The 26,348-nt window shown below is 44.8% G+C and overlaps 1 protein-coding gene across 2 annotated transcripts in view; it reads right to left on the bottom strand.

The window, feature by feature from the left end:
- Window positions 1-25,989, bottom strand: part of NR4A3 (nuclear receptor subfamily 4 group A member 3) — a 29,064-nt gene extending 3,075 nt beyond the window's left edge. The window contains exons 1-7 of one of the 2 annotated variants that reach the window (XM_055800385.1): window positions 25,510-25,989; window positions 22,818-22,970; window positions 19,296-20,182; window positions 16,935-17,064; window positions 15,796-15,968; window positions 10,323-10,522; window positions 8,940-9,118 (exon numbers count right to left, since the gene is read on the bottom strand). In XM_055800385.1, the coding sequence (XP_055656360.1) occupies window positions 8,940-9,118; window positions 10,323-10,522; window positions 15,796-15,968; window positions 16,935-17,064; window positions 19,296-20,180 (1,567 nt within the window). In that variant the 5' untranslated portion in view covers window positions 20,181-20,182; window positions 22,818-22,970; window positions 25,510-25,989. Of the gene's footprint in view, window positions 1-8,939; window positions 9,119-10,322; window positions 10,523-15,795; window positions 15,969-16,934; window positions 17,065-19,295; window positions 21,293-22,817; window positions 22,971-25,509 lie in introns of those variants that run through there. The other variant, XM_005231125.3, reaches the window with a different exon arrangement.
- Window positions 25,990-26,348: the final 359 nt, after the last annotated feature.

The following is a 26,348-nucleotide window of genomic DNA, read 5'->3' as shown; positions in this document are numbered from 1 at the left end:
CTGCTGGGTTATCCATCACAAAAACCTCAGCATTCCTAAAAGGGGAGCTGGGGTTTGTCCCCAGCTTCAATTAGCCTTTTAAAATACTAAAACGATGTTAAACACATCCACAGTTCTTTAAGTATAAGCGGAATGCGTCAGATTAGTGATTCATTAAGAGCAGGCTCTTCACAGGTACATGGGGAAAGAATGTTGTGTTGTTCACTATCAAGATTTAGTGGATAAATTAATATAACATTTCAGAACAAGAATCTCAAATAATTTTGTGATGTTTTGATTTGCCTTTGACTTTGAAATTCACAGGTAAGTATGAACTCGCTTCACAGCAAAGTCATAGTAATTTACACATGAAACAGAATTATACCAGATAAGGCAGTCTAAGAAAATGCAGGTTAAATTAATTTTAATCCACTAGACATATAAAAGCAGTGTCAGCAGCAGATGAGGACTAATTTTGGCAGTTCTTGTGTCTGATGCATTTGAAGTCATCTGCCTTCCCTGGCCCTCTCCCCTATCCCTGGCAGCCACGGGCTGCCCATTGCCCCCAAGTCTTACTCCTCTACTCCAAGGGGGCAAGCAATAGACACTTTCTCTGTCCATCCCCTAATGAACAGTGAAAGAGTACGGTTTTCTTTACTTCCAGAAGCAGGTGTAATGTCTTCACAAGGCACAGTGGTGCCTTGCCCAGGCATGTGTATATGAACTCCTTGCTGCCTCCCCTTACCACCTGTTTTGACTAGATGTTCCAATAGAACAGAAGGGATTCAATGAAGGCAGTCAGAAATGTAGAGGTCTGTTTTTCCACTGATATGCACCCATTTTACACTTCTTTCAGCTTTAGTTACTTAGGCAGAGCTAGCTGCTGAAGAATACTAGTTTGGGATGAGAGATGTGCAGACGTGTACGTCTCAGGCTGGAAGATACTGTGGTATAGCATTTAAGTACCATCAATCTGCCCTGTTGCTTCAGAGCAACACTCATCCAAGCAGTAACATCTGCTTTGGACATCTTTTTCACCTTGCAGGAATTAAAAACTGTAGGTATTCTAAGTGCCTTGTTTACATTAAAACACGAGGAGTCAATGAATATTTAAAGACTTTCCAGCAAATGGTGTATAGTGTAATTACATAAGCCTTAACTATACAGGTCACTGTGAGTAAATACTTAGGCAGATTCTGCCATTAAAAACCTGGGTGGATAAATATTTTATACAGGTTTGAAAAGCTGTAGGGTTTTGTTGTTTTTTTTTTTACCACTAGCCTACTGAGAGAATCTGCAGGACATTAAATTAATCTTGCAGTCTTTGAAGAGTTCCCATCTTTTAATCTGTTTTAAGGTTGTTTCCTGGCTATGTAAGTGAAAATGTCTTTGTAATTCTAAGGAACTGAAATACTAGAATGGATCCAAAACCTGACTGGAGCACATTTTTAAACCAGCACCTCAGTAGCGGTGTACCTGGGTGCAGAGTACCAAAAATTATCTCTGGCTCTGGAGCGTACAGCAGCACCGTTAACATTTCCAGCCAGAACTAAACAGTCTTTGTCTCACGCTGACAAGTTCAGAAGGTTTCATGAACAAATCGTACCTTTGGCGGCTAGCCATGAAACATACCAATGAAAAACACAATATGTGCAAAGATTATAATATTAGTAGCCTTACTTTACATAAAAAAATCATGGAAATTCAGAATTAAGAGATACCCCATCCTTAAGCTGCTCTCTGGTGCTACAATATTAAAGCAGTCTCTGATAAACCAAACTTCCTCTCCCGCATGAATTGCCACGCAATGGCCTTTGCTACTTGCAAATCTCTACAAAGGTAATTCCTCATGACTGGAACTGCCTCAGGGGTTTTCAGTCTCCAATCCCTAAGGCATCCCTTATGGACCCATAGAAAGTCAAAGTCCCTTCTGCCAGTAAAGGGCACTGGATGCGCTGGCACTGCCACCGCGGTCTCTGGTGTTAGCATCCAACTAGTTTCGGAGGAACGTACTTGTGTAAGAAACAGCTCCTCTGTTCGGTAGACTTCAGGAGTCGGGTCTAATTTACAAAAAGATTTCAATTTAATAGGATTTGAATAGCAGGAAGCACATTTTCTTGCCTTTTCCACGTGGCCAGACCCATTTTCACAGAGACAGGCCCACAGTCTTACTCAGCCTAAAGGGAGCAGCACGAGGCACCTGTGGTAAGTGTGTGCACTGGCGCTGAAGCCAATGGCCTCTAATTGTTCACCGTCTTCCAACGGGTGTTTTTAACCACATGGGAATGATAAGGCCAAGATTTATCCCAAGAAGGACAGCTAGTCAAAACTGGCAGCTTATCTCTAACTGATTGAGGAAACATGTAAATATTATTATATTCAGACTTTCTTACAATGACAATTAAAAAGGCTTGGGTAAAGTGAATATAGGTTTTCTCAGCTTGTGTTTCAGGATACCATTGACTTTTGCACGAAAAGTGGTGATTTATGGCAAAGATGCTCTCCATAAGCCTGTCAAAATGATTCATTGTAAACCTTGCCTCTAGAGCTCTGCAAACTTAGCAGCTCATCCTGGCAAACTGAATGCAGCAAGTGTTTTACACCTTTCCCCTCTTCCCAGGAATCTCAGTGCAATTCTGTGCTATAATTATGCTGATCAGCAAAAACTTGATAGGAAGAAAGCAAAAGAGCAGGAAAACCCGTCACCAGCTGTGCTAGTTCTTCTTTCCCTAATCTCTGACACAGGGTAGATTATGACAGGGCTAGGCAGACCGAGCACTACCTGAATGAGAAACAACTCCTGAGGAGCCCAAGTATTTCAAAGGCCTTGAGTACCTCAGAGACCCTTGAGCACCTCAAAGACCCTTGAGCTTTGTGCTCTGTGTCACGGTGGGTCAGTTTTAGCCTTAATTCCTCCTGAGGTGTCAGTCTGACCAGAAACGCAACAGTTTTATGCTGCAGACTTAAAATAGGCCTCTTGATTGTCTCAGTTTCAATATAGTTACCTGATTTTCTCCTTCCCCCTTCACAATCCCCTTCCCCGTCTGTAACGCAGACAAACACAAGGCTCAGTTGCCTATAGCTTTTTGATTGTCTCACGCACACTCTGTGACACAGCAAGATTGCAACTCAGCAGATCCAGGCGTCTCCTTTCCTGTTGCAATGTGGCCCATATTCATCCTGCCCGACTCTCAGGCACTTCGCAAGGGTGCCCAAGCTAGGAGCGGAGACTTCTCAAGCTCCTCCTAACATCAGTGGAAGGATGGGCTTTTTAAAAAGATGATTACAATTTTAGATGGATGACTCATCTTCTGGAGGTGCCCTGTATTCTCCACCAGCTGTGCAAGGTACCTAAAGTCAGATGAGCTGAATAACCACACAGGACATCATAGTTTGTTCCCTCCTTTAAGAAAACCACAAAATAACACAGACTGCTGGTTGCTGTAGAAGGGAAGAGTTCTTGCCTCAGCAAAAGGGTGGGAGTGGAGAAGGAGTGAGTACTTCACTTTGATGCTGACAGTATTTCCCTCAGCAAAGTGGCAGGAGGAAGGCAGACAATGCAATCTGGAGGGTTTGTGGGTTTTTTTTATATAACTGGCTCTCCTACACTCCTCCAGTCTGCCACCTGCTTGTATGTAGACCCAGCACACGAAGCACCCACTCTGGAAGATCCTGGCAACAGGACTGAAGGATATCTGCTGCTGAAGAGTAGGTGAGCCTCGACAAATTCATGTTCAGAAGGGAACTGCAGCAGCCAGACCCTTTGTAGCCAGGCTGGACTCATTACCACTTCTTGGTATGACTGATGGTGCTAAAAATTGTGTTTGTAAACTAGAATGGAAAGCCCAACAGCAGGAAGACAAACACAAACTTAAAATTAATTGAAACCTCAGAATATTCTTCAATGTTCTGGTGCCAGTCTAACGAAGCTTTAAGAGTGTGAATAAGCCTGATACATACAGTGGGTCTGGGCTGGTCTGTAACACACTTAAAATAAAACATATGCTGAAAGAGCTTGGCTGAATGAGGGCTAGAATGCTCTGTACTCGGCAGCATCCCACTGAGAGTGTCAAGTGGGTAAAACAATAATATTTTGATGTGGATAGAGAAAGGAAGAGGCCGAGAAGAAAAGCACATCAATGAAAGAGAGAAAAAATACCAGCAGTTTTAGAGCAGGCAGAAACTTGAGGCTAAATTAGAGTGTGCCCTTGAGATGATCTGCATTGGATTCTCAGTCTTTATATTTTCACACTGTTAGAAAAAACTGTACAACAGAGCATTATAAATGGTCATTTGGGAAGTTAAGGAAGCATTTTCAAAACTAATACGAGCTAATATCTGGTCTACTCTGCAAAGCTTCATCATCAACACTATCCAGTCCAGCATCGAGTGGTTTTGCAGGAACCCTTGTGACCATGCCACACACTGAACTGATAGAAATCACCCATGTGGATCTAAGGACAGAATTTGTCCCAAGATGACCAGCATTTTCTTTACATTTTGGCACTCTTCTTTAGCTCATTAGATCCTACATCCCAACAGAATAAGTGATCCAAAGAAAAAGAACAGGACAGAACCGATTTCTTGCTCTCATGGGGATGTGGGGCGAGCGTCATGTGTTGCTTCCTAACTACTTTCTTCTGGCTGATGTTTAGTGAACCACTGATGTGCTCCGGAGGAAGCTGGGTCCAGCCCTTCTTAACCAACTGAAGGAAGTAAAAAAAGAGAAGAGACACAGACAGAGGAAGATCCTAAAGGAGTACTTTAAGGAAAAAAAATGTGTTTTGGCATTGCAGAGTTTTAAGTTAACTGTTCGCAAGCCGCTCACAATAAACCAGATATACTTCTTTCATTCTGGGTGCTCTTTCAAGCTGATATCCTATTTGAAAGGACTTGAAAATGCAGCAGCAATCTGACATGATGCTTATCCTTCTAGGCAACATACTGTAAACTCCAAGAAAGCATAAAATAAACAGAAAAAGCACAGATATATGGACTTTCTAATGGATTATACAATGCAAAATATTACAAAATCTTTTCCTGTTTATTTTGTTGTGCATACCTTTAGTTTTACTCATAGTAAGCAGTGAATTAGCAAGTATTATGATACTCACTAAGTCTCCTGTTGTTCTCTTCAAAATTACCAAACAGAATGAATGGTCATACATGCCTATAACTATGTATCCAATGCTGTGACCTGCAGCTGTGGAGCTTTTCAGCTCCAAACAAGTCAGCTGAGTTAGTTAAAGGGCACTGGAGCTACTGGGGCTGTTACTGGGGAGTCGACTTGACATCCCCAAATGGGAGATCAGCCTTCAGTACCTTGGGACACTGGGAACAGTGGAATGCCTTTTAATCTCCAACACTAATTTTTACATTTATTCCCTCTTCCTTCACTGGGAGACAGATGTCAGTTTTCCCTGTCTGTCTTGCAGAATGGAGAATATTTGAAAGAGAGCAGCGACTTCTCTTTTCTCCTTCAGCAATACTGCCAATGACTATTATACAAGAGGGTTTGTTTTCTAAGAGCACATCTTTGCTCAGGCTGTGGAGAGCACTCATGAAATCAAGAAGAACAAACAGGTCTTTATTCCCAGGAGTTTTTTTCCTTACCCAGAGAGCCAATTCTTGAATTTGGTGCTACCTATGATGTTGTACAGTATTAAAACAAGCTATGACTATTACAGAACACTGGGTTGTTGTCTTTTTCCTTTTTTGGTTGAACCATCAAGTCATGACAAGTTGACTCATGCAAAATAAAAACTGGAGCAATTTGTGTAATAATGAAGAAAATCTTGCTCAAGCCAGCACTTCAGTTTTGCAGTGTTGCTAATAAAAGTGAACAAGCAGATTCACAAAACAGAGCTTTCCTGCTCTGTCCTAGCTTGCAGCCCAGTAACAGGGCTATCCATCTGGGACATGGGAGATTCACGGTCAGATTCCCTTCCTGTTGGAATCAGACCAGAGACTGGGCCTTGGGTGTCTCTCTGAGCACCAGCTTGTTCCCAGATCATCATATACAACAGCCATTCTGCAGCGCATGAAATACGTCCAATGGCCTCAACACAAAAGACAGTGATACTCAGTAGTCAGATATCTTATGTACCTGGAAAAGGTCACTCTCTTTTGCTCTGACTCACAAAAAGGATTTGCACCAGGGTTTGCTAACTACCCATTGCCTCCAACAGTCCATTCCAGGAGAAAAGGGTACCTTCTTCAGAGAGCAATGGCCCCTCAAAGACCCACCTAAACCTAAATCATGCCTCAAAACAATGCTTAAAAATGTTCAACAGATTTCTGATTTCTAAACTTTATTATTTTTTCTCTTTTGGCGGGACCAGCTGAAAATTAGCACATGGCTTGTCATACTCAAACTGTAGGGAGAAGACATGAAGACACTTCTCATGGGATGCCACACCAGAGGCAAATCTCAAGGCTTTCCTGAACATAGAATTTCAATATACTATCACTGAGAAAGTCTCAAAAGAACCCTGTCCACCAGCACTTTGTGCTGCAGTGCTCTCTTAGCCATAATTACCTAGTTTCCTCTTTCAGGTTTGTTTGGGTTTTTTTAAATATTGTTCATTATGCAATACCATCCATTTTCAGGTGACCAAATTTCTGGCTGAGTCCCTAAGTTAGCTAGCTGACCTTGGAGATCTGAAACTGTGAATATAGATCAGCAGACACAGGAGCTTTGGTCTAACTTAGATCGCATGAAAGTATACTCTGTCCTTAAGAGCAAATCAGCAGAGATATACTGGCCTCATGAAATAAAAGAATAAGCAGAAAATGACTTTGATTTTAAGCACCATCTCATAAAAGTAAGAAAATCAAGAAAAACTTGACAAATGCAGAAAACCTTAAAGCTTTTATGGACAGAAATGGTCTCCTTTTAAGGGCAACCGTTACTTCCATTTGTTTAGAAATTTTGGGAAGACCAGCACAATATAGTCAACTCCTGAAAGGATTATTATCAAGGTAAGGAAGAAATGTGAGGTTTTACGAATTGGAAGCTTTTTCCACTAAATATCTTAGGATGACCTAAGCCAGCCACTGGACAACTTTGACTCGTCATGTAAGGGCAAGCAAACAGTGTCTAACTGAACAAAGAATTATCATATTAAATCAGGGCATGGGTTTGTAAGGAGAGTAACTTTTCCTTCTATACAATAGCTTTTTCTATATTCGCTTAGACAGCTTGCTAGGATCCTGTTCATTGACCTGCAACCTCTCAGTCCCCAGGAAGATAAATCAAGAACAAGCTATCTGTGTCTATCTAAAAAAGACACATCTAATATATAGTAAATAAACGAAATTAATGATATGTGCTATGTATGTGTGAGCTTATGTGCCTGTATGTAAACATATATGGAGAGAGACAGCATCTGTCCTTGGTTTATAGATATCTAAATGCATAGGCATACAGATATGTATTATATAGGTATATAGGTATGTATATACATACACACATATATATGTATTTATAATATATATATGTAAGTATGCTTGAACACATGTCAGTGGATGTTTATATTATATACAGGAGTAAAAAAATAAGGTTGGTATCTTCTTTCTCATTTTAACATATCACTCCTTTTGAAAATTTTTCATACAGAACAAAACAACTCCAATGAGTTATTCTGGACTTAAGCATTTTATCAAAGAAACTAGAACCTGGACCTTAAAGTACCCTTTACACCTGCAGAAGAAACGAACAGAAATTACTCAAACACCTGAAAATACTCTTCTTAAGAAACAAAGAGTTACACACATACACTAACCCTTCACCAAAATGCAGGGAGGAAGCGTAACATGCAAATTCTAATGCCAAAGTCTTGGCTCTAAAAATGCCAGCAGGAATTGGCCAATTTTATTTTTCACATTTGCCACTGAACGTTTTATCTCAGTGCTTCCCTAGCATCATCTCATCCTAGGTAAAATGAAGACTGCAGCTGATATTGTTGAGGCCACTGCCTGCAAACTGGTGCATACCTGAAATGCAGAAGGAAATCAATATCCATCCCAGTGGAACTTACAGCATCCCTGGTAAGGTCCAGCTCAAGGCACACTGAAGCCCTGTCTCACACTAACGACACAGCTGCACTACCAGCTTTTCTGAAATTAGTGTGAGGTTCTCTGTAGAAATGACTGCTGCTCTGACTTCTGCTGTATGGTTGTCAGACTCCCTTGCTCCCTTCCTGCTTCCATCAGCAGTGCCTCTTCAATTGCAAGAAGACCAAGGCATGCAGTGTGTACTTCAAGAGGTTTTGTTGTTTCAGGAATGAGAAAATTAGACTTCATAAGGTTATGCTTCCCCATTTTGTACTTGCTGGCCGGATTTGGCAGATTCCAACATTAGTTCCTGCCGTTCACCCCAGCAGCCAGAAGGGGTGATACAGTCACATGCACACCCAAAAGCTTTTATACAAATGCAGAAGAGGATTTTTTTCTTACTGACCTCTCCAATTTTCTCTCTCAAAAAAGCAGTAAATGAAATACCCGCAGTAGCTTGGCTACCAGAAACAGCCTGCCTGCCCTTGTGAAGCACTTTCTGGTCTAGCTATCTTGCTGAGAGATGAGCTGTATAACTTCTAGCTCTCAAGCTACCTCGATATTAGTATTGCTACACAGAAGACCTAGCTCTGGTCATTTCATTAGGCTTTTCAGGGAATTCAGCAAGTATTTTGAACATTTTTGTAGGCGCTACACAATTTGCTTGGAAGCAGTTTGCTTTCTAGAGGCTAGCCCAGGAACACAATGAAACGGTGAAGAAACAGATTTCATTTTAATAGGGGTATCTAACAGCCTAATGTCAGTCCACAATTTCAGCATGGTCATTCCAATGCATAAAATTCATACTCTTTACCCTGAATATAGCTAAGTTACCTGAAATTGCTTGAATCTACATTAAAGCAAAGCACTAGTCTGAAGGTTTCTATTAACAAAGGAGCACTTACCTGTAATCATAGTTAGAGCTGATAAACTTGCTAAGGCTGGGATATCAAGGTTAAGGCTCTTTAAGTTTAAGGAAAAGTCTTTAATAGAGTCGAGCCACTCCCCAAATCCACGAAGGCACTGAAGTCTATGAAGCACGAGTCCATTGCAGAATACAAACTTATCCTCAGCAGTATCAGACCTCAAATAAAAATAATTCAAAAAATTATAAATGCATCTTCTACTTTATAGCAAAATGCATAACCAATATTGAAGTGTCTGTCATTTAAAATCCAAAGCATATTATCCTGAGACATATGTGGGCATTCACGTTTGACAATATGCTTCTCCCTTGGGGCCAAAGTACAACAAACAAGCTTCTAAGATTGCTTACTTGGTAGAGTTATAAGCCTGAGGTTAGCTGTAGCATGTGGTGTAGACTGTCTAATTAGTTAAGATTTTGGTCCTGCCCAAAGGCATAAACAGAGAAGACATTTTACATTAAATACTGTATGCTTGAACCAAAGAAATATTAAGTGAGTGCATTTTGAAATACAAAACTAGTAAAAGCTGGAGAAAGAAGAGATTCTGCAACTCTGCATTTTCTTCGTCTCATCTGCATTTTTCAGATTGTAAAAATTCATAAGGAAAAAACAATGGAAAATACGTGCAATAATGCACCACAATATACATAATGTCATAAACTCTTTTATATGAAAACCTGTGTGCAAGAGAGAGATTACAGCCAAACTCTCCTCTCCTTCCCCTCCCCACTGCCAAAATCCCTGTTAAAAAACGCATGCAAAGGTCATTTTCATCCTAAAGAAACAAGGGCAAAATTCAAATCACCGGTCTGGGATTTTCCCAATGCCTGGAAGTGGTTCTGGTAAAGTGTATTAACTAGTGCTAGACTGACAAACGACTTCTCACTCCATTAAATGACTTAGTATTAATAAGAAAAACGATATGAACAAGATCTTAAATCTGCTTCATCCCTTTCAAAAACAGATGGCAATGATGTGCATGCACAAAAGAAGGAGGAAAAGGAAAAAACTTTCATACTGAAGATGCTCTTCTATAGTTTATGCTGATGAGTACAAAGCAAGCTTGCTCAAATAGTACCTGAGGATCAATTTCGATTACTATGGAAGAAGAGGATGCGGTATATCAAATAAAAAGAAACACATTAGCGAGACCTATGCTCTCCTTTTAAGTCACTTTCTTGGTTTTCCTGGAGCATAAAACAAATTAAACACCATATCCTTTGGATACAGACATTGCTGATGTTTTGTGGGTTTTTTGGCACAATTGACACTGTTCAAAGATAGCACCACATTTATTCCTTAAAAATATTTTGATGGATGATTTTTCACATCAGCTCAAGAGGAAATGAAATAAATAGTTACCTGATGGAGAGTCTTAGTACAAACAGCTCCAAAAAAGCTGATTCTATGAGTAATGTCTGATCTTCTTTTGGGAGGTCAGTAAATCCTGGGATTTTTTCTGCCCAGCCTCTAGTTATGTCAATGGAGGCAGTCAGAAGATTATAGAACTGTTGTACATGTTCTGCATCTGTGCCTGCAGCGGCCTGATCAGTGGAACAGTACTAAAATGAAAGCCACAGAAAGCAAGGTTATATGCATTTAAGGGCATTCTGTGAAACATACGGTGTTACTTGCCCAACAACATTTCCTTCTGTGGCAAAGCTGGTATTATTATCATAGTAAGTAGGTCTACATCTATCTACCCATTCGACTACCTGCAGGCATTTTGCTATTCAGATGTATATTGCAAAAATATTTCCACGTGTATAGAAATTGTTTATCACGTTACAAGTACCTATATGCTATTAGTAAACAGAAACAGGAACCTGGTGGGTAGCATAATTTCCATCATACTAGAAGAGGAATACTATTTAACTTACTACAATTAAACACTTTTCCCATTGATGAATTTGTCTCAGTGTGTCCAAAACACAATTTCTTCCAAAACCTCTCAAACCGCATTTTATCTGACAGTGATAGAGCCATGTAAGATAAATCACGTTTTATCTGACACATGCAGCATTGCTTCATTTGAATACAGAATTGGTTCAAAGTAAAACAGCTGCCCCATATCACCTCTTATCCTTCAAAGAGAAGCATTTAGGGTCCAGGAGAACCTATTATCCTGCTTATGCGGCCATAACTCTTCCAGACAACCATTCGACAGGCTCAGCTTTCCCATGACCCTCTGAAAGCTCCCTCCCCGCTATCTCCTACTTCCTCACCAGTGGATCCTTGTCACTCCCGTGACATTGCTCTCTCTCTCTCTTGGCAGAAAATACAACAGGAGCTTTCGTGGCTTAGTCCGATTCTACACTTGGAAAGTGCTGCTGCGTTTCTGAGCAGGAACTGAATAATTTGGCATTTATTGTAACCTCCTCATCATCAGACATCTGGTGGGTTATTTCTGGGAGAGATTTCATATGCACCCTCTCTCTGGGACTCAGCCCAGGCAAGGTTGGGATGGTCCCCATGGCTGAAAGAAGTGTGCACACCCTTTGGGAACAACTTTCTACACGCAGTTAGGGTTTGAGCCCATCAGCCTAAAGGGCTTCCTAGCAACTCCCCAAGCCAGAGTGGAAGCAGAAAGACCCACATCTCTTTCCCAATCAGTAACAGTGGACTGGCAGCCTGGGAGGACCTAATTACAGGTGTGCCACTTGGGCTGCAGATACCACCCAAGCTCCTAACTGCAACCCAAAAGTCACCTGAACGCAGGAAAGAGAGGGAGGCGGCAAGCAGAACTTCTCGAGTAGGTGTCCTGTACTCTGCCTGTCCTAGTTGGAGCTGGTTGCTGGTGGTAGGTAAGGGACGACGGACACAGTGTCAGAGTCACTGACTTCCTGGAGAACCACAGCAATCCTGGAGACCTCTGGCCATATCTGGGGTACTGGTGCTACCCTGAATAACTCTGGGTTCTGCCTACCCAACACTAGCTGCACGAGTTTCTCATGGTAAACTCCAGCTCACATGCCTGGTCAGCTAGTGAAACACATGCGATCCCTCTTATAAAGTTTATGTGGAGACAAATTCTGCCCCAGCTACTCTGAAGGATCCTGTGACAGTGAAGCACACAGAGGCCAAAATACAGAAAGGATGGGGAGCAGCAGTATGCTGCACCATTTACGTGCTCAGTCCCCCATCTGCGTGGAGCACTTGAGGATGTTCAACCAGTATGAATTAACTACTCCTGGCACTGGACTGCAGCAAGATGCACTGGGGTGATTAGTGGGTGGCAAATTATCATACGGTTTTTCAGAGGCCTTGTATATTCTGAACCCTCTTAAAATGAAGCTGCAGAGCAAGCCATGACAGTGTGCATCTTGGCTCTGGGAGATGTGCTTTGCTGCACAGGGCTCACTATAACTCCTTTCTACATGGTGAAACCAAACAGGCTGCTGGGAACTCCTGCCTCACCATAGGTACTGTTAAGGCAAAACACCTTCTTGATCCTTTAGGCAGTGAAGAGGAAGGAAGAGAAAAGGAAAAGAAAAAAGATACTACCCTAAGTTCATTCTAAATATAACTCATCACAAGTCAGCATAATTATGCCAGGTATTAGTTTGTTCCAAGTATTTATAAAACATTCCTTTGGCAAAAGTAAGGCAAAGTTTTAACATTTTCTAATGAAGCTGAATGCTGCATTATGTCACGTAACTGTGAATGCTACAGTACGGCCCATGTGGGGCACTTAATTAAATGCATTTAAAAAATATATAACCTGTATTTGTTGTTATAGCTTATCCCATAAGAGCAATTTTAGAGGAAAGGTAAAAAAATTTATGCAATTGTGTAATTTTTAGCTGCTGCAATGTCACTGCTTACTACAAAGAGTAAGCACTTACAAAGAATAGCTAAAATAAAGTATTATTTACTTGTAACATACTTACAAGTATATAAATAACCATAATCATTACATATGGTTCTGTTTCATGCACCAAAATCTGTGGCTTTTTTCTGTGGCTATTTCTTTGAGAAAAGGTGATATTTGACCTAACTTCCAACCGAGACAGCTGGTAAGTCTGCCCTTGGTCAGGAGGCCACAGTATGGAAAGGCTCTGATCTGCACTTCTTAACCTGCCCTGTACAAACTGGAGTCACACCAGGAGAAAACCAGAAGAAAAAGCTCTGCCTTTCCTCCCTCACTCAGAGCTCCCTTGGAAATTACATTAAACCCAACTGTTACTCAAGGAGGGGGCTGCACGTGTAGGAAGCAACATTAACTTGTATGGTATATCTAAAGAGATTCAGAACGGCTGATGCTGGGAAGCCTGATAGCACAACATAACTCTACCCCTTGCCTGCTTTCATCAGATCTCCATCAGCTGTTACAGCTGCAAAAGCCTGACAGTAACTCCTCTGCGCAGACAAGGAGCTACGCTTGTTTTTCCAAAAGCCCCAATATTTGCTTTAATTTGTGGCTGGGGAAGGGGGGTGGGGGGGGTGGTAGGGGGAATATTATTACCTAAATGCTGCACTCTCCTTCCAAAAAGGCAACATTTCTATTTAAGTTGGTGGCTATTCTGCATGAGTAAGGACAGCGAGATTTAGTGTCTGTTTCTCATCTTGCTTACTTAGGAGTGGAATTGTACCAGTAAAACAGGTGTGAGACCAGACTGCGGCCCCTGGCCTTTAAGGAGTTCACAAACCAAATTCTCTTCCTAGTAATTGCTTTTTGAAACCAAGTACCTAAATATACCATTGCTGTGGACTGGTAAGTTAAAACCAGTGCTGAAGTGAAAAGTAGCCATGTTCTGAACAGAACTGGTTCCAACCTTGTTTTGGTTGAAAATTCATAGCTTATGTAATTTATTTTTGGGGTTGGGTTTTGGCCTTTTTTTGTGTGTATAGGGTTTTTTAGCACGAAGGGGTACCCATTCCTCTCTGAAACTCTTATCAGTATTTTTAAGACAGTCAAGACATTACAGCTTGTAAACATGAAGACCATTCTAAACATTGAGGTCTTGCCTGCAGAAGTGTTAGGACGGACTGCAAAGCCAGATTTCCCTACCTATCCATTTGTGGTGCTCAGCAGGGTCACAGCCTAACCGAACATGCCATAGATTAGTCTTTACGGGTGCAGGTTTATTCTTCAAAGGGGTTTTTTTAGCATTGCAGTGTGTTTACAGCATATTTCATTTAGGTAATCTCAGTTTTTACATAGTTTGTTTCTGATCTCCCTTAACTTTTCAAAGTAAGTATGCTTTATGAAAAACATAAGAACTTATTCATTTCTTCTAGCATATTTTTGTCTTTTCAGTACTGCTGAGCATAACAGACTATTACATATTTTATTCTAAAGAAAAACTTAGATATTAATATGTCCTAAAAGACAATCACACTTAATCTTTCAGCTACCAAGACTAAATTAATTTACTGTCAATCATATGCTTCCTGTAACATCCAACAGAACTGTTCAACAGTTAGATCTATGGGCTGTTTTCATTAAAGAAGAAATAATTACTGCAGGACAAAGAAAAAAGTCACATAAAAATACACAGCTTTCATTCAGTTTTTTTGTAAATACAGAAGAACTTTATATCTATAAATAAATAAGTACACAAGGTTAGATACCACTTTCATGGCCTGGGCTATTATATGCCTGCAATTCTGTGGAACCCAGCAGATTTCTGTCAAAGAGCACAGCTCATCACACACCTCGGTATTTGCAGAATGACCCCCTGAGACATTCTGGGTAACTTAACATACGTGTAAATATGGCTAATGCATTCTCCCCCTAAAAGGCTGTCAGATACTGAACAGCTAGATTCTTAATAATAATTGGGAAAATTATATGATTGTAAACTTACAGATTAGCTTGAAGAAAAGATGCTACAGTATGCTTAAAATAGCTAAATGACATGTAAGTATAGTTTAAAATAGAATAATGTAATTTTTATATAATTAAAATGAAATATGTTTTAGTATTAAATATTACTTAGCAACAAGTGATAAATGGTCAATGTAGATGTTCTCTGAGTACAGCTGTAGTTTTTTACAGTCTCTGATTTAATCATATTTCATTAAGGGGAAGGAATTTGATCTTGTTTTTCCTCAGCTGTATTTTTTTCTTTTCCTATATCAACCTGCCTAAAAATGTATTTAACAAGCCACCCCAATGCTGTATTTTAATAACTATAGAACAGGCTTTTAAGCTTTCAAAATATTCCATGAATATTTAAATGGTGAATATGATAGATTAGAGAACAAGCTGGTAAAGCTTTGCTGAGATAATTTTTTAGAATTTTAATTTTTAAAGGTTTGTTTTACAAATGTGAATTTTACTGAAGAAATAGTCATACCGGAGTATTCAAAGCCAGACCCTGGTCCCATTTAAATAATGGCAAAATTCCTACTGATGTCAATAGAAATGGCCTTATCCATCCAGTTATTATTAGGATGAATATTAGGGAAGTGCTATTAGATTTTAGCCTTCAGAACCTGGAAATTAAGATACTGGATGTAGGAGCACGGCTCCTGAATCTGGTAGATTAATTGATTGTATTGTAACTTCTAGTGTTTTGGCACAGCCTTTTGCAGGAAGAATGCTCTACTTATCCATGCATTTTTTCTGTCACTCACCCATGGAATATACAGCAGTTAACACTGTGATTGAGATCCTCATGACGAATAGTTACTAACAGTAATTTCTACTGCACCTTCTTGCTCCTCATCATCCACCTACCATGAAAAGACATGGCTGGCTGGACAAATTTCTACCCTCATCCAAATTTCACATTTAATTCAATTTTAGCAGAACAACTGGTAAGTAGAGATGCATTTTGCAAATCATTTCTATGTGGAAAACAAACAGGCAAAAAAAAGTGAGACATACTCTTGAATAGTCAAGTTCCCTGGGTGTGGAGTCGGTTAAAGCTCGTACGAGGGCGTTCATCATGCTGATGGGAGGAGAAGGCGGGGAGGGCTGAGAGGGTTCTTGTTGTAAGGGGCTCTTTGGTTTGGAAGGCAGCCGACCTCTTCTCCCTTTCAGGCTGTCGGTACGGACGACTAGGTAAAAAATAAGAAGGGAATCAGTTGTGAAGAAACCAGCAAATGACAGTTCAGAATGAACACCTGCTTTTCTTGCGGTGGCCAGACCAGGAAAAATAAGAGCATCTCCATTTTCAGCACATGCTCCCGATGCCTTTGATTGCAAAGGAACACAAACGATACCAAAATTGCATCAGACCTATGATCATAAGCAGCAATGTAGCTGCTTACTTAAAGCCCAGCTGTGTTCCCAGTGTTCATGCTTTGTTTCCAGCACATCTGTGTGCCTGTGGATGTGTGCCCACGCACACACACACACACGCTCGCTAATTCACTCTACTGCTGAAAGAAAACTGAAGGTGAAACACATATTATAATGTTCCTACTAATGGTGCACCTTTTAAATGGCAGAGTCATATATGCAAAGTAATTCCAGCTTTCTTGAAGCCTTTGAAAAAATATGGTCATGCTATATAGGTTATATTGTACATGTTACTATTCGCAATGGGACTGCTCACAGAGTATTACTCACATACTTAAATATTTGCAGAATTGGGACTAATGAGTTGATCCGGTTTCCATTTAAATTAATTGCATATTTACAATCAGCTTATGGGAATGAGGCAAGATCCTATGTCAAAATGCACACAAGCCAGTGCAGCCCCCAGTAAGCTAACAAGGGAAGCCAACAGCATTATCGAACAATGTTCAAAGTTAATAAAGGAGACATTTTGTCCAGTGTCAAATTATCCTCTTGTGACCTTGCTATTCTTGAACTCTGGGGTCTAAAGTCTAAATATGATAATATGGGTGAAAAGAAGAAGATCAATACATTATTATATAAATACACATATTTGGGGGTAAGTTATGAATCCCATCAGTGTAAAATTAATTGTAAAGACATCCATGTCCACACACATATACACACAGATTCATTAAACATCGTATTTCAGTGTCTAGGACGATAATATCAATAGTCCTTACCTTCTTTAACCATGCCGACGCTGAGACACTTCTGAAACCGGCAGTACTGGCATCTGTTACGACGTCTCTTGTCCACTGGACAGTTTTTGTTTGCCAGACAAACATATTTTGCATTTTTCTGAACTGTTCTCTGTGAAAATGCAACACAAAAATAGTAAACTGATTGTTTCTTGAACAACTCAGAACCTGACAAAATGTGTTTTAATTACAACATGAAAAGCGACAGTGCAATTCATATAATTAGATAAAATTAATTTCCTAACACACTAGCCTGCAGGAAAAACAATTTTATTAGTGTTAGCTGCTGACAATGAAAATCATCTAGGATTGTTCTGAAGCAAGTCTCTAGAGACAGGCAACTTTGAATGATAAAATCATATCTGAAATTACCAGGTCATCACATCTACCTTTGGGGATTAGATTATCTCCGCTCTTAATATCCCTATGGGAACAATTTTCTACTTGGTTCATTCCCTTGATTATTGCTGACCTTATTAAAATAAAATCAAAATGATCTCCAATGTACTTCTCTTGCTATCACTATTGTTAGTCAAATACCACAATAACTGGTTTAGTTAGCCATTAAAATCATCAGGGAGAAAAATAAAAATACCCAGAAACCCCTACAAAATACATGTAGTGAAATATTTCTGGGAAAGCTAACCTGACCTGGGGAAAAAACCCACAGAATTATACTGTAGTCACATACATTTAACTAACCTTAAATTGATCTTAAAACCATACAATAAATTTAAAATTTGTAAAAACCTGGTAAGCCTTGAGAGAATGTAACAAATATTGATGCAAAAATGTATTATGTGTTTCCATACTCAAAATCAAAGATACATCAATAAAAAACTTAGCACCAAAACAAGGCATTAATAGGAAAGACATCAGAGCAGGCACAAATGTATCAATTCAACATTCAGTATTAAATCTTTCACTGCAATTAAATTAATGGATAAATATTATTTTGTAATTTGTGTTCCTTTTCAAATAACAGCCTCAATGTACTAAATTTAAAAGACACAGCAAATATTGTTCATTGCACTTTGGAGCTGAAAACTGTTTAATTTTGCAGAATAAGATCTAGGTACTACTCCAAATCAAGGATATGGTACTGATTTCCACAGGTGCAGGATCGGGCCCATAAGAGCTGGATCGGGCCCATAAGAGCTGCTATTTCCAGGTCATTTGTGTTCCTTTTTCTAGTTATATTTAAATAACAAATGAGTTACATAGGAGATGGGTATTTTACCATGTTGTCGAAGGATTATTATTAAGTAACATTAGCAGCTCTGTCTACAATTAAAAAAAAAACCTTGTAAGCCCTCCCTCCAACTATTTTTGGACTATTTTTATTCCCATCTTTTACCAGAACAGGGGCATGACTGCTGTCTTTGCAGGAAGGAACATAACAAATCAACCCCAAACACATCAAATCTTAAACATGCTGCCCAGAACCATCACACCGAAAGTATATCCCAAGTTCTTCACTGAAAACAAGCTATTTCTGAAAATAATATTGCAATCTGAAATCATTTTTCTGAAAGGAAATTACAAAGCACCCATATCTAAGAGCAAAAGAGAGTATTCCGTTCTTAAAAATGTAAGCACAAAGTTTCCACTGAGAAACTGCCATGCGTGAGTTATTTGTGTTGCTATTCAGCTGCAAAGCCTTCTCCGTTACCGATCAGGCACCGGGAGCCTGTGCAGTGCTTAGTCACTGCTCTGCAAGCAGCTTCCCACTGGTGAGGACTCACTGGGCTCCCCAACTGAAGTGTAATGATGAGGCAGCCACCAAGTAAAACCAGAAGCGCTTGGGTGTCCCGTGTATGAAATCAGTTTCTTCCTGGTGCCGACCCCCCAGCCCTCCTCACCCCAACCGCCCCAGCACGGCAAACGGCACTGCTGCCATCCACTGAAATACTGACTTTTATGATATCAGGGTTCCTTTTCTCACTCCAAAATGAGTTTTAACAGGAACAAGGGACTGAGTAAAACCCAGGCTGCACGTATTCCAGGTGAGCTTCACTATAGAATAAATGCAGTTTATAGCTCAGAGAGGGGTGACCTGTGCTCCGTTGGGGGAAGCTGGCAGACCGGAGATGTGGTTTGCCCAGCTCACTGCCACAGCCCTTCCTCAGCAGAGACTGGCTCATCTTCTTACCCTACGGAGGGCTCGCTTTGGCCTTCTTCAAAAACCCTGGGTAGGTGTCCATCCCGCCCTGCTGGGGGCCCTGAGCCTGGACACACAACACCCCGAGCTCCCCAGGCGAGGAGCAGGGGCGTGCTGGGGCAGGCGGGGAGGGAGGGGGGGCTGGGGGAAGCAGGGAGGGGAGCAAACAGCAGAGCTCTCACCTTAAAAAAGCCCTTGCAGCCCTCACACGTCCGTACCCCGTAGTGCTGGCAGGCGGCATTATCCCCACAGACGGCGCAGGTGCCTTCCCCGGATGAGGAGCTCCTGCTGGGTGGAGATGGGAGGCCGCTGCTGCCGCCACCACTGCTCTCACCCATCAGGCTGGAGGTGGCTGCGTTGAGGCCGAGCGGTGAGAAGGCTAAGGTGGCTGGCCTTTTGGCCAGGTGAAGCCCGTAGGAATGGCCCTCCATGGGCGCCTGGCTGGCGGCGGGTCTGTCGGAGCCCAGGGGCAGGCTCAGGGAGGCAGGGTCATAGCACATGTGTGTGGCCGTGGCCGGCGTGTGGGGGGGCGAGTGCTTGAAGTGGAAGAGGGGGAAGCGCGGAGGCACGGTCTTCATGGGCGCGGCGTCCATCAGGTGGCTGGGCGGCAGGCAGGTCTGCGTGGGCTGCAGCGGGGGCTCATCCCACAGGCTCTGGTGAGAGGGGAAGCCGGGCGTGGTGGGCGTGGAGGGCGGGGATTGCTTGAAGTACATGGAAGTGCTGGGCATCCCCTCATCCGTGGAGGGTGGCAGTGAGGGCTGGTATGGGGAGAGCCGCGTGTCTTCCATCTTTATGAGGGGCCTCTGGCCAGAGGAGGCAGATTGCATTTGGTAGAGGCAGGAAGGCTTGAGCTCATAGCTGCCAGAGTAACCCTCCATAAAGGTGCTGAAGCTGGGAAGGGAGGTGGTGGCAGTGGCGGTGATTTCGGTACTGCTCAGGTCCATGGTCAGCTTGGCATAGTCAGGGTTCATGATCTCTGAGCTGTACTCCGAGCCATACGCATAGGTCTGAGCTGCATAATTTGAACCGGGCGGTGAAGGGCTATACTGCGCTTGCACACAGGGCATATCTGCGAGGGCAAAGGGCAACGTTAGCAACAAGTCCAGCACACTGAGGCTGCGGCCCAGGCCCTTGTGAACGTCTTTCCTAGAAGCTTTCCCACACGTCACGGAGCTAGACACCCGACTCCCACTCTGGCCTGGACAGGCGACAGATAAATCAGCCTCGAGTCTTTGCCTTTCAACAAGAAATAGGCATGGGGCATCGACTAAGCATTAGGTATTAGGGAGCCAGCTCTCAGCTAGTTGCGGGAACAACGTGAATTTATACCAGCGTCAGTGAGAGAAGACTCCATCTCAAGCTGCCCTGCATCTGCTGCTTAATATACATAGGTGTCAATGAGAATTAGATAAGCAGAATGAAAACGGTTTGTGGCTCTAAATCTATCTCAGTATGCACGCAACTGTGCCGTAAAATTTTCACGAAGGGTAAACAAGATTATCAAATGCATAGTATTAAAAATTATATTTATTTTAAAAGAAACAGCATCTGCAGTGCATGCCACAGGAATGGCTCAAATCACAGTGTTTGCTACTTAGGACTTGCAAACATCAATTTTGCTTACTCAGCTCTGGGCCTTTGAAGCATATTTCTGGTCAGCTAATAATTTAAGGTTGCTGCCTAACTAGTAGTTTCAAAGCTTATCTGTGGTACAACATTCTCCTAAAAAAGTGGGTGGTACAACATACCCTTAAAATTGCAAAAATGTAAGAGAAAAAGTATGTGGTATTTCTGTTTCTGTTTTCATGGGAAAGCAAGGTTGAGGCTGCTAATATAATAGTTTTTATCCATTAGTCATAAAAGTTAATGTGGTTCACCAATAGCTGGGATGGTTGAAGCAACACAGTGTCTGGCTATAAAGATTTGATTTTGGTTTTCTTTTACATTTCCTACTAGTCTGCTCTTTCCTTTGCTGCTCTCAGGAAATAATGGACCCAGTTCTGCAATCCATCTGAGGTTTGCCTGACTAAACACTGGGAGACTCTAGCCCAATATTTGCAACCCAAACTAAAAGTGCATGGTGTGTTTTGGTTCCACAGCAGAGGAATAAAACACATCAATTAGTATACATTCTGTTGTGAAGAGAAAAGTAAATATGGAGAAAATGTATATCAAAATTAAGTGCAGTTCATCTCTTCTTAATTGTGGTAATTTGTATTCCAAAAGCACTTGAGAAACAATTCATACTGAAAAAAAAAAAAAAGCTGCCTTGAAAATAATGAGGTTTTCCTCGGTATTTTAAGAACTCCCTACACTTACTATTTTAAAATATTCACTTGAGCCTGGCATGCAGGAGTCCAAACAATTTGTATTAAATCAACTTTTAATTCTTTCCTGCCTGCTTTTCAGATAAACATGTTTGAACTAAGCATGATATTTCAATTATTGTCCTGTCACAAACCATTCATATCTTTCTTCTTCTCCAGAAAACATTAAAAACTGAGAAAAAAATAGTGCTGAAATTAAGACCTTCCTGCTTGTAAATCCAAATGCTTAAAGTAAAAAGCAGGACAACCCTTTCACAAGCCTTGCCTCCCAATGTTATTTATGTATTTTTCTACCGTTCTCTTTTTTTTCCCTAGCAGTTTCTGCCCATGCCATTCCACGCACACACATTTAATGGCAAGTCCTATTATTATCATTTGTTAAAGGACTGCCTGTTAAAACATAGTGATTAGTGCTTAATCAGGTAAAAAGAGAAAGACATTCCTTCCACACACCTCCACTGAGAACTGACTGAGGAATACAACGGAGCGAGCGGACAGATAATGTCACAAGTGGATGTGTTGATACACAGCCCTGTGAAGGAAAAAGGCTTTTTTGCTAGCCTAGAAAATGAGCAGGAGTTCAGGGAAACAGATCATTATGTTTTTTTCTGTGCTCTTCTGAGCATAACAGGGTTATGTCACTGAATTCTGTGCAAAGTGGAGTAAGAAAACAGAAGTCTAAAATAAGTTCGACCTCAGGACAGAAAAAATATCCCTAACCTAAAGGTCTGGTCTCTCCTGGTTCTGCAGGACTCCTCCTACCTTGCCCTTTGCCAGCACACTTGACTAATTCTAACCCCTACTTTTCCACTTAGGGAACCAGTATTAATTACCCAGCAAAGTAAATAACCTGGCATTTTTTCTTCTTTATCCAACAATATATTAAAAAAAAAGCCAACAAAAAAAAACCCCAAAGAACACCAAATACCCACAGGAGGCGCATTGAAGAGCAACCTGTCATCAATGCCCAAATGATGGTAGGGACATTCGGAGCTCGTTATTCTGCTACCTTTGCGAGAGCTCGACGTGCGGGATGCCCAGTTCCACGCCAGGGAAGCTGGGCTCCTCGCAGGGACGCCAACATCCCACCCATTTTCCCCTTCACTCCGGCACATCTCGGGCTGGGGGCTTGCCACCGCCATGTGCCCTGACGCGGCATCGCTAAGAGCGCTGCCCAGATCCATTTGGGATCCAAACGCCCCTCGGCCCCCGTACGGGACGCCGGGGACCGATGATGCCGAACGGATTTGGGAAGGGTAGGGGCCGCGGCAGGATCTCCCGCACACACACACACACCCCTTCCTCCTCCTCCTCCTCCTCCTCCTCCTCCCTGCCGGGAGGCGCCGGCCCGCCCGGCCCCGCGGAGCGGCAGCTTACCTGGCGGGTATCTTGCGCGCTGAATGGTGGGGCTGGAGGTGCGGGCGGCGGCGGCGGCGGCGGCGGGCGGCGGGGTGGGTGCCGGCTGGGACCTCTCTGCGGAGGCGGGTCTGGGGCCTGGCCTCGGCTGAGGGCGCTCTTCCGACCCGGGCTCTGTCCGCCAGCGGCGGGGGGAGAAGGCAGGGTCAGGGGGCGGCGGTGCCCGGCGGGGCAGAGGGCGGCCCCCCCGCCTCTCCCCGGCGGGACGCGGGGGCACCTTCCCCCGTGCTCGCACGGCAAAGCGCTCGCCTCGCCCCGCGGCGGGGCAAGGGCGGCCGGGCGGGGAGCGCGGTTTTGCCGGCTCCCGCCCCCGCATCGCACAAAAGGCAGAAAGCAGAGGGCTGGGACAGCGGAGCTGCCGGTTAGTTCCCCGAGCAAGGAGCCTAGGGAAGGCAAGAGGAGAGCCTCGGGCGGGGTGACTCCAAGGAGCGGAGCAAAGCATCCCCGCGCGTCCGCTTCCCCGCGGGAACTTTCTTTTCCCGGGGAGGAGGGACGGGCGGGAAGCAGGCTGGAAGTTTCTACGCGCGGTACCTGCCGAGCTCGAGGGGTACCCTGCCAGCCCGGTAACCGGCGGCGTCTCCGGGCCCCGCGGGACGCCCCGCGGTCACCACCGTGGGCGCGGGGGAGGGAGTGCGGCCCCGCCGCGTACCCCCGGCTCGGAGGAGCCGCCCGGCTCTGCCAGCACGGCCCGGGGGCTCCGCGGCCGCGCGGGGGATGCGCGGCGGCGCCGGCCCCTGCCCACGGGAGCCGCTCCCCGGCGACTCCTTCTCCGGTTCCTCGTCCTTTTTTCCATTGCCTTCCCCGCTCCCCTCTCCTTTGATCCCCCCACTCCCCCACCCCTCGCCAGCTCCCGGGATGTTAAGTGATTGTCAGCTCATCCCTTTCTCTTCCCGAGGGTTTTGTTCCCTGCCGAGCTCCGGCGAGGCGGCTTCCCGCTCGGCGCGGAGCGCCCTGGGGCTCCTCCACCCCCCGGGCCGCCGGTTACCTAGAGACACTCGCTGCGCTTTAACCATGCAACACCCCTCGGACTGCAGCCGCCCGAGCCAGGAGCGCAGCGCCGTAAGGGCTGTAAATTAGGAGGAAATAACTACCCTTGTCAAAGCTCTTTTCTTCCTCCGTGCACTTTACATTCAGCCCCGAGTGACACCCCTCCCCACCCTGTAATACGAGGAGGAAACCGTGAAATACTCCATTGTGATTGTGACTTCTTCAGGCGAGTTTCGAAACCTTCATTTACCCGGGAGGGACCGCGGAGGGGGAAGCTCCATTGAATTAAAAAGTTTTGAGCTCGATTTCCACCGCCGGTTAGCTCGCGATTTGTTTTTTGGGGGGGAGGAATCGCCCCGAGCCGCACGGTCACTCCAGCAAACATCCACGAGCTCGCGTGAGATTTCACCTCCGAAGGAACCGTCTGGTCTGGTTTAGTCCATTGTTTTTTTACCGGGGCTTGACTCCAGCACACAACGGTCTCCACGGAGGAGAGAAAAATAGGGCGAAGAATGTAATCGATTGAAGCGGCTTGGATAAAAGTTAGCGATTCATTCCCAAACTTTTTTTTTATTTTCTGGAGAAAAAAAAATCCGATCCCAACACGCCACCACCACCCCCAGAAAACAGCGTTTTCCGCCCTTTCCCTGGGAAATACCCTCGCACGTAATCCATCGTCTCCAAAAATTGCAAGTTAAATAACAGCGTTATTAACTAGCCGCGCGAAGGTGAGCCGCATCTCCGCCCGGGACAGAGTATCGCGATAATGCCGTCCCCATAACTGTCCCCCGACACAGTATCACAAGCCAACTCTTTCTCGCCTCTTTCCAAGACTGAAACTTGTTTCGCAGCTCGGGGGGGGGAGAAGGCAGCGGCGCGGCGGGGCAGGGAGCGGGGCAGCCCTGGCTCCCCGCACGGGGCCACCCGTGCCGGGGCACCGCGGCCCCTCGTTACGGCTTCTGACCTCCGAAGGGAAAAGTGCACATTTCCGAGGAGCAGATGCCGGGCAGACGTGCCGAGCAAAGATCCCGTCTCATTTCAATACAGTATGTCACATTCCAGCAATTACCTCTTGGGCGAGCTCTTTCGGGCTGCCGAGGGGGGCTGCTCTCTCCCGGGGTGAGATTAGATCAACCTGCCCCGCCGCCCCTATTAGACAGCTCGAACTTCTGCAAGCAAAACCACCTATTTCCCAAGCGCGGTTAAAGGAAGGAGACAAATTACTGCCATTCATCACCGGCGCTGTAAACTCCCCGCCGCCGCCGGCAGCATCATTTCCATGACAACAACTAGCAGAAATACCTTAGTACCACCGGCTCCGGCTCCCGCTCCTCTCACCCACAGCCCTCCCGTTTGCGAGGGACGGCGGTGCCCCGGGCACGGCGGGGGTTGCGGAGACGCCCGGGATGCTCGGAAGCCGAGCGGCAAATGAGCATCCACGGAGCGGGGGGGGGGGGGGGGGGGGGGGGGGGCGGGGGGGGGAGGGGGGGGGCGGAGGAGAGGGAAAAGTTTCAGCGAGAGCCCGGCACGGCAGCGCGTCGGCTGAGCCGCATCGCCCGCCGACGGCATCTCCCGAGCATCTACCCCGGCAGCGCAACTTTCCCGGAGTGGGGACACGTCGCGTTGTCCCTCTCCCTCAGCTGCTCCCGTTCATTCGTATACGTACTCGGTTGCTGTGAAGGTTCCGTCTTTACATCTAGTTTGTAGGTGCCCGCTTCCTTAAAGGCGCATGTAGGCGCTGTCCAGCGGCACGACCCGAGACACAAAACCCCGGAGACTCCCGGCGGCTGCAGGTCCGGAGGGTGCGTTATCCCGAGGCATGGAAAAGGATTGCAAAAGCCTGAGGAGCCAGCAGCCCGTCCCCGGGGCGGAGGGAGGGAAGGAGCAGGCGGGCGGGCGAGGGATGCCGAGCCGCCGCCGCCGCGATGTGCCTTTGTGTGTGTGCGGCGGGAGCCGGGCGGGACCTGCGCCCGTGTCCCCGGTGCGAGTGCCCCGGGAGGTGCGCGTGTGCCTGCGCGGAGAGAGGGGACGGAGGCGCCTCTCTGCGCTGCTCTCCCGCTCCCTCTCTCTGAACGTCATTTATGTGAGAGGAGCCCTAGCGGCCTCTCCATAGAGCGGCTGGAATGCGAAACGTCAATAGTGACGCCATGGGAGCCTGACGCTACTGACCCCCCCCCCCCCCGCCCCAGTGTGTGCGCCGCGCTCCCGCCCGCACCGTGCCGCGCCGAGCCGTGCAGGAGCCGCGCAGAGCCGCGCAGAGCCGCGCAGAGCCGCGCAGAGCCGCGCAGCGCGGATGAGGCGGGCGCTCAGCGCGGCCGGCAGGCGGGACAGGGCGGCCGGCCGCCCGCCACAGCCGGGCGAGTCGCTCCCGAGACAGATTAAAATTACTATTACTGTAATTATTACTGCTATTATTATTACTAACAACAGCAGCGGTCGTGTTGTGCTGTTTTGCAACGCAGCAGCGCTCTCCTGGAGTGGCTGGAGGGGGAAAGAGCTCTTGGT

This window comes from Falco peregrinus, chromosome 3, assembly GCF_023634155.1.
Source record: "Falco peregrinus isolate bFalPer1 chromosome 3, bFalPer1.pri, whole genome shotgun sequence".
Taxonomy (NCBI): domain Eukaryota; kingdom Metazoa; phylum Chordata; class Aves; order Falconiformes; family Falconidae; genus Falco; species Falco peregrinus.
Note: the sequence above shows the minus strand (reverse complement) of the source record. Positions and strands in the feature narration are given on the sequence as shown.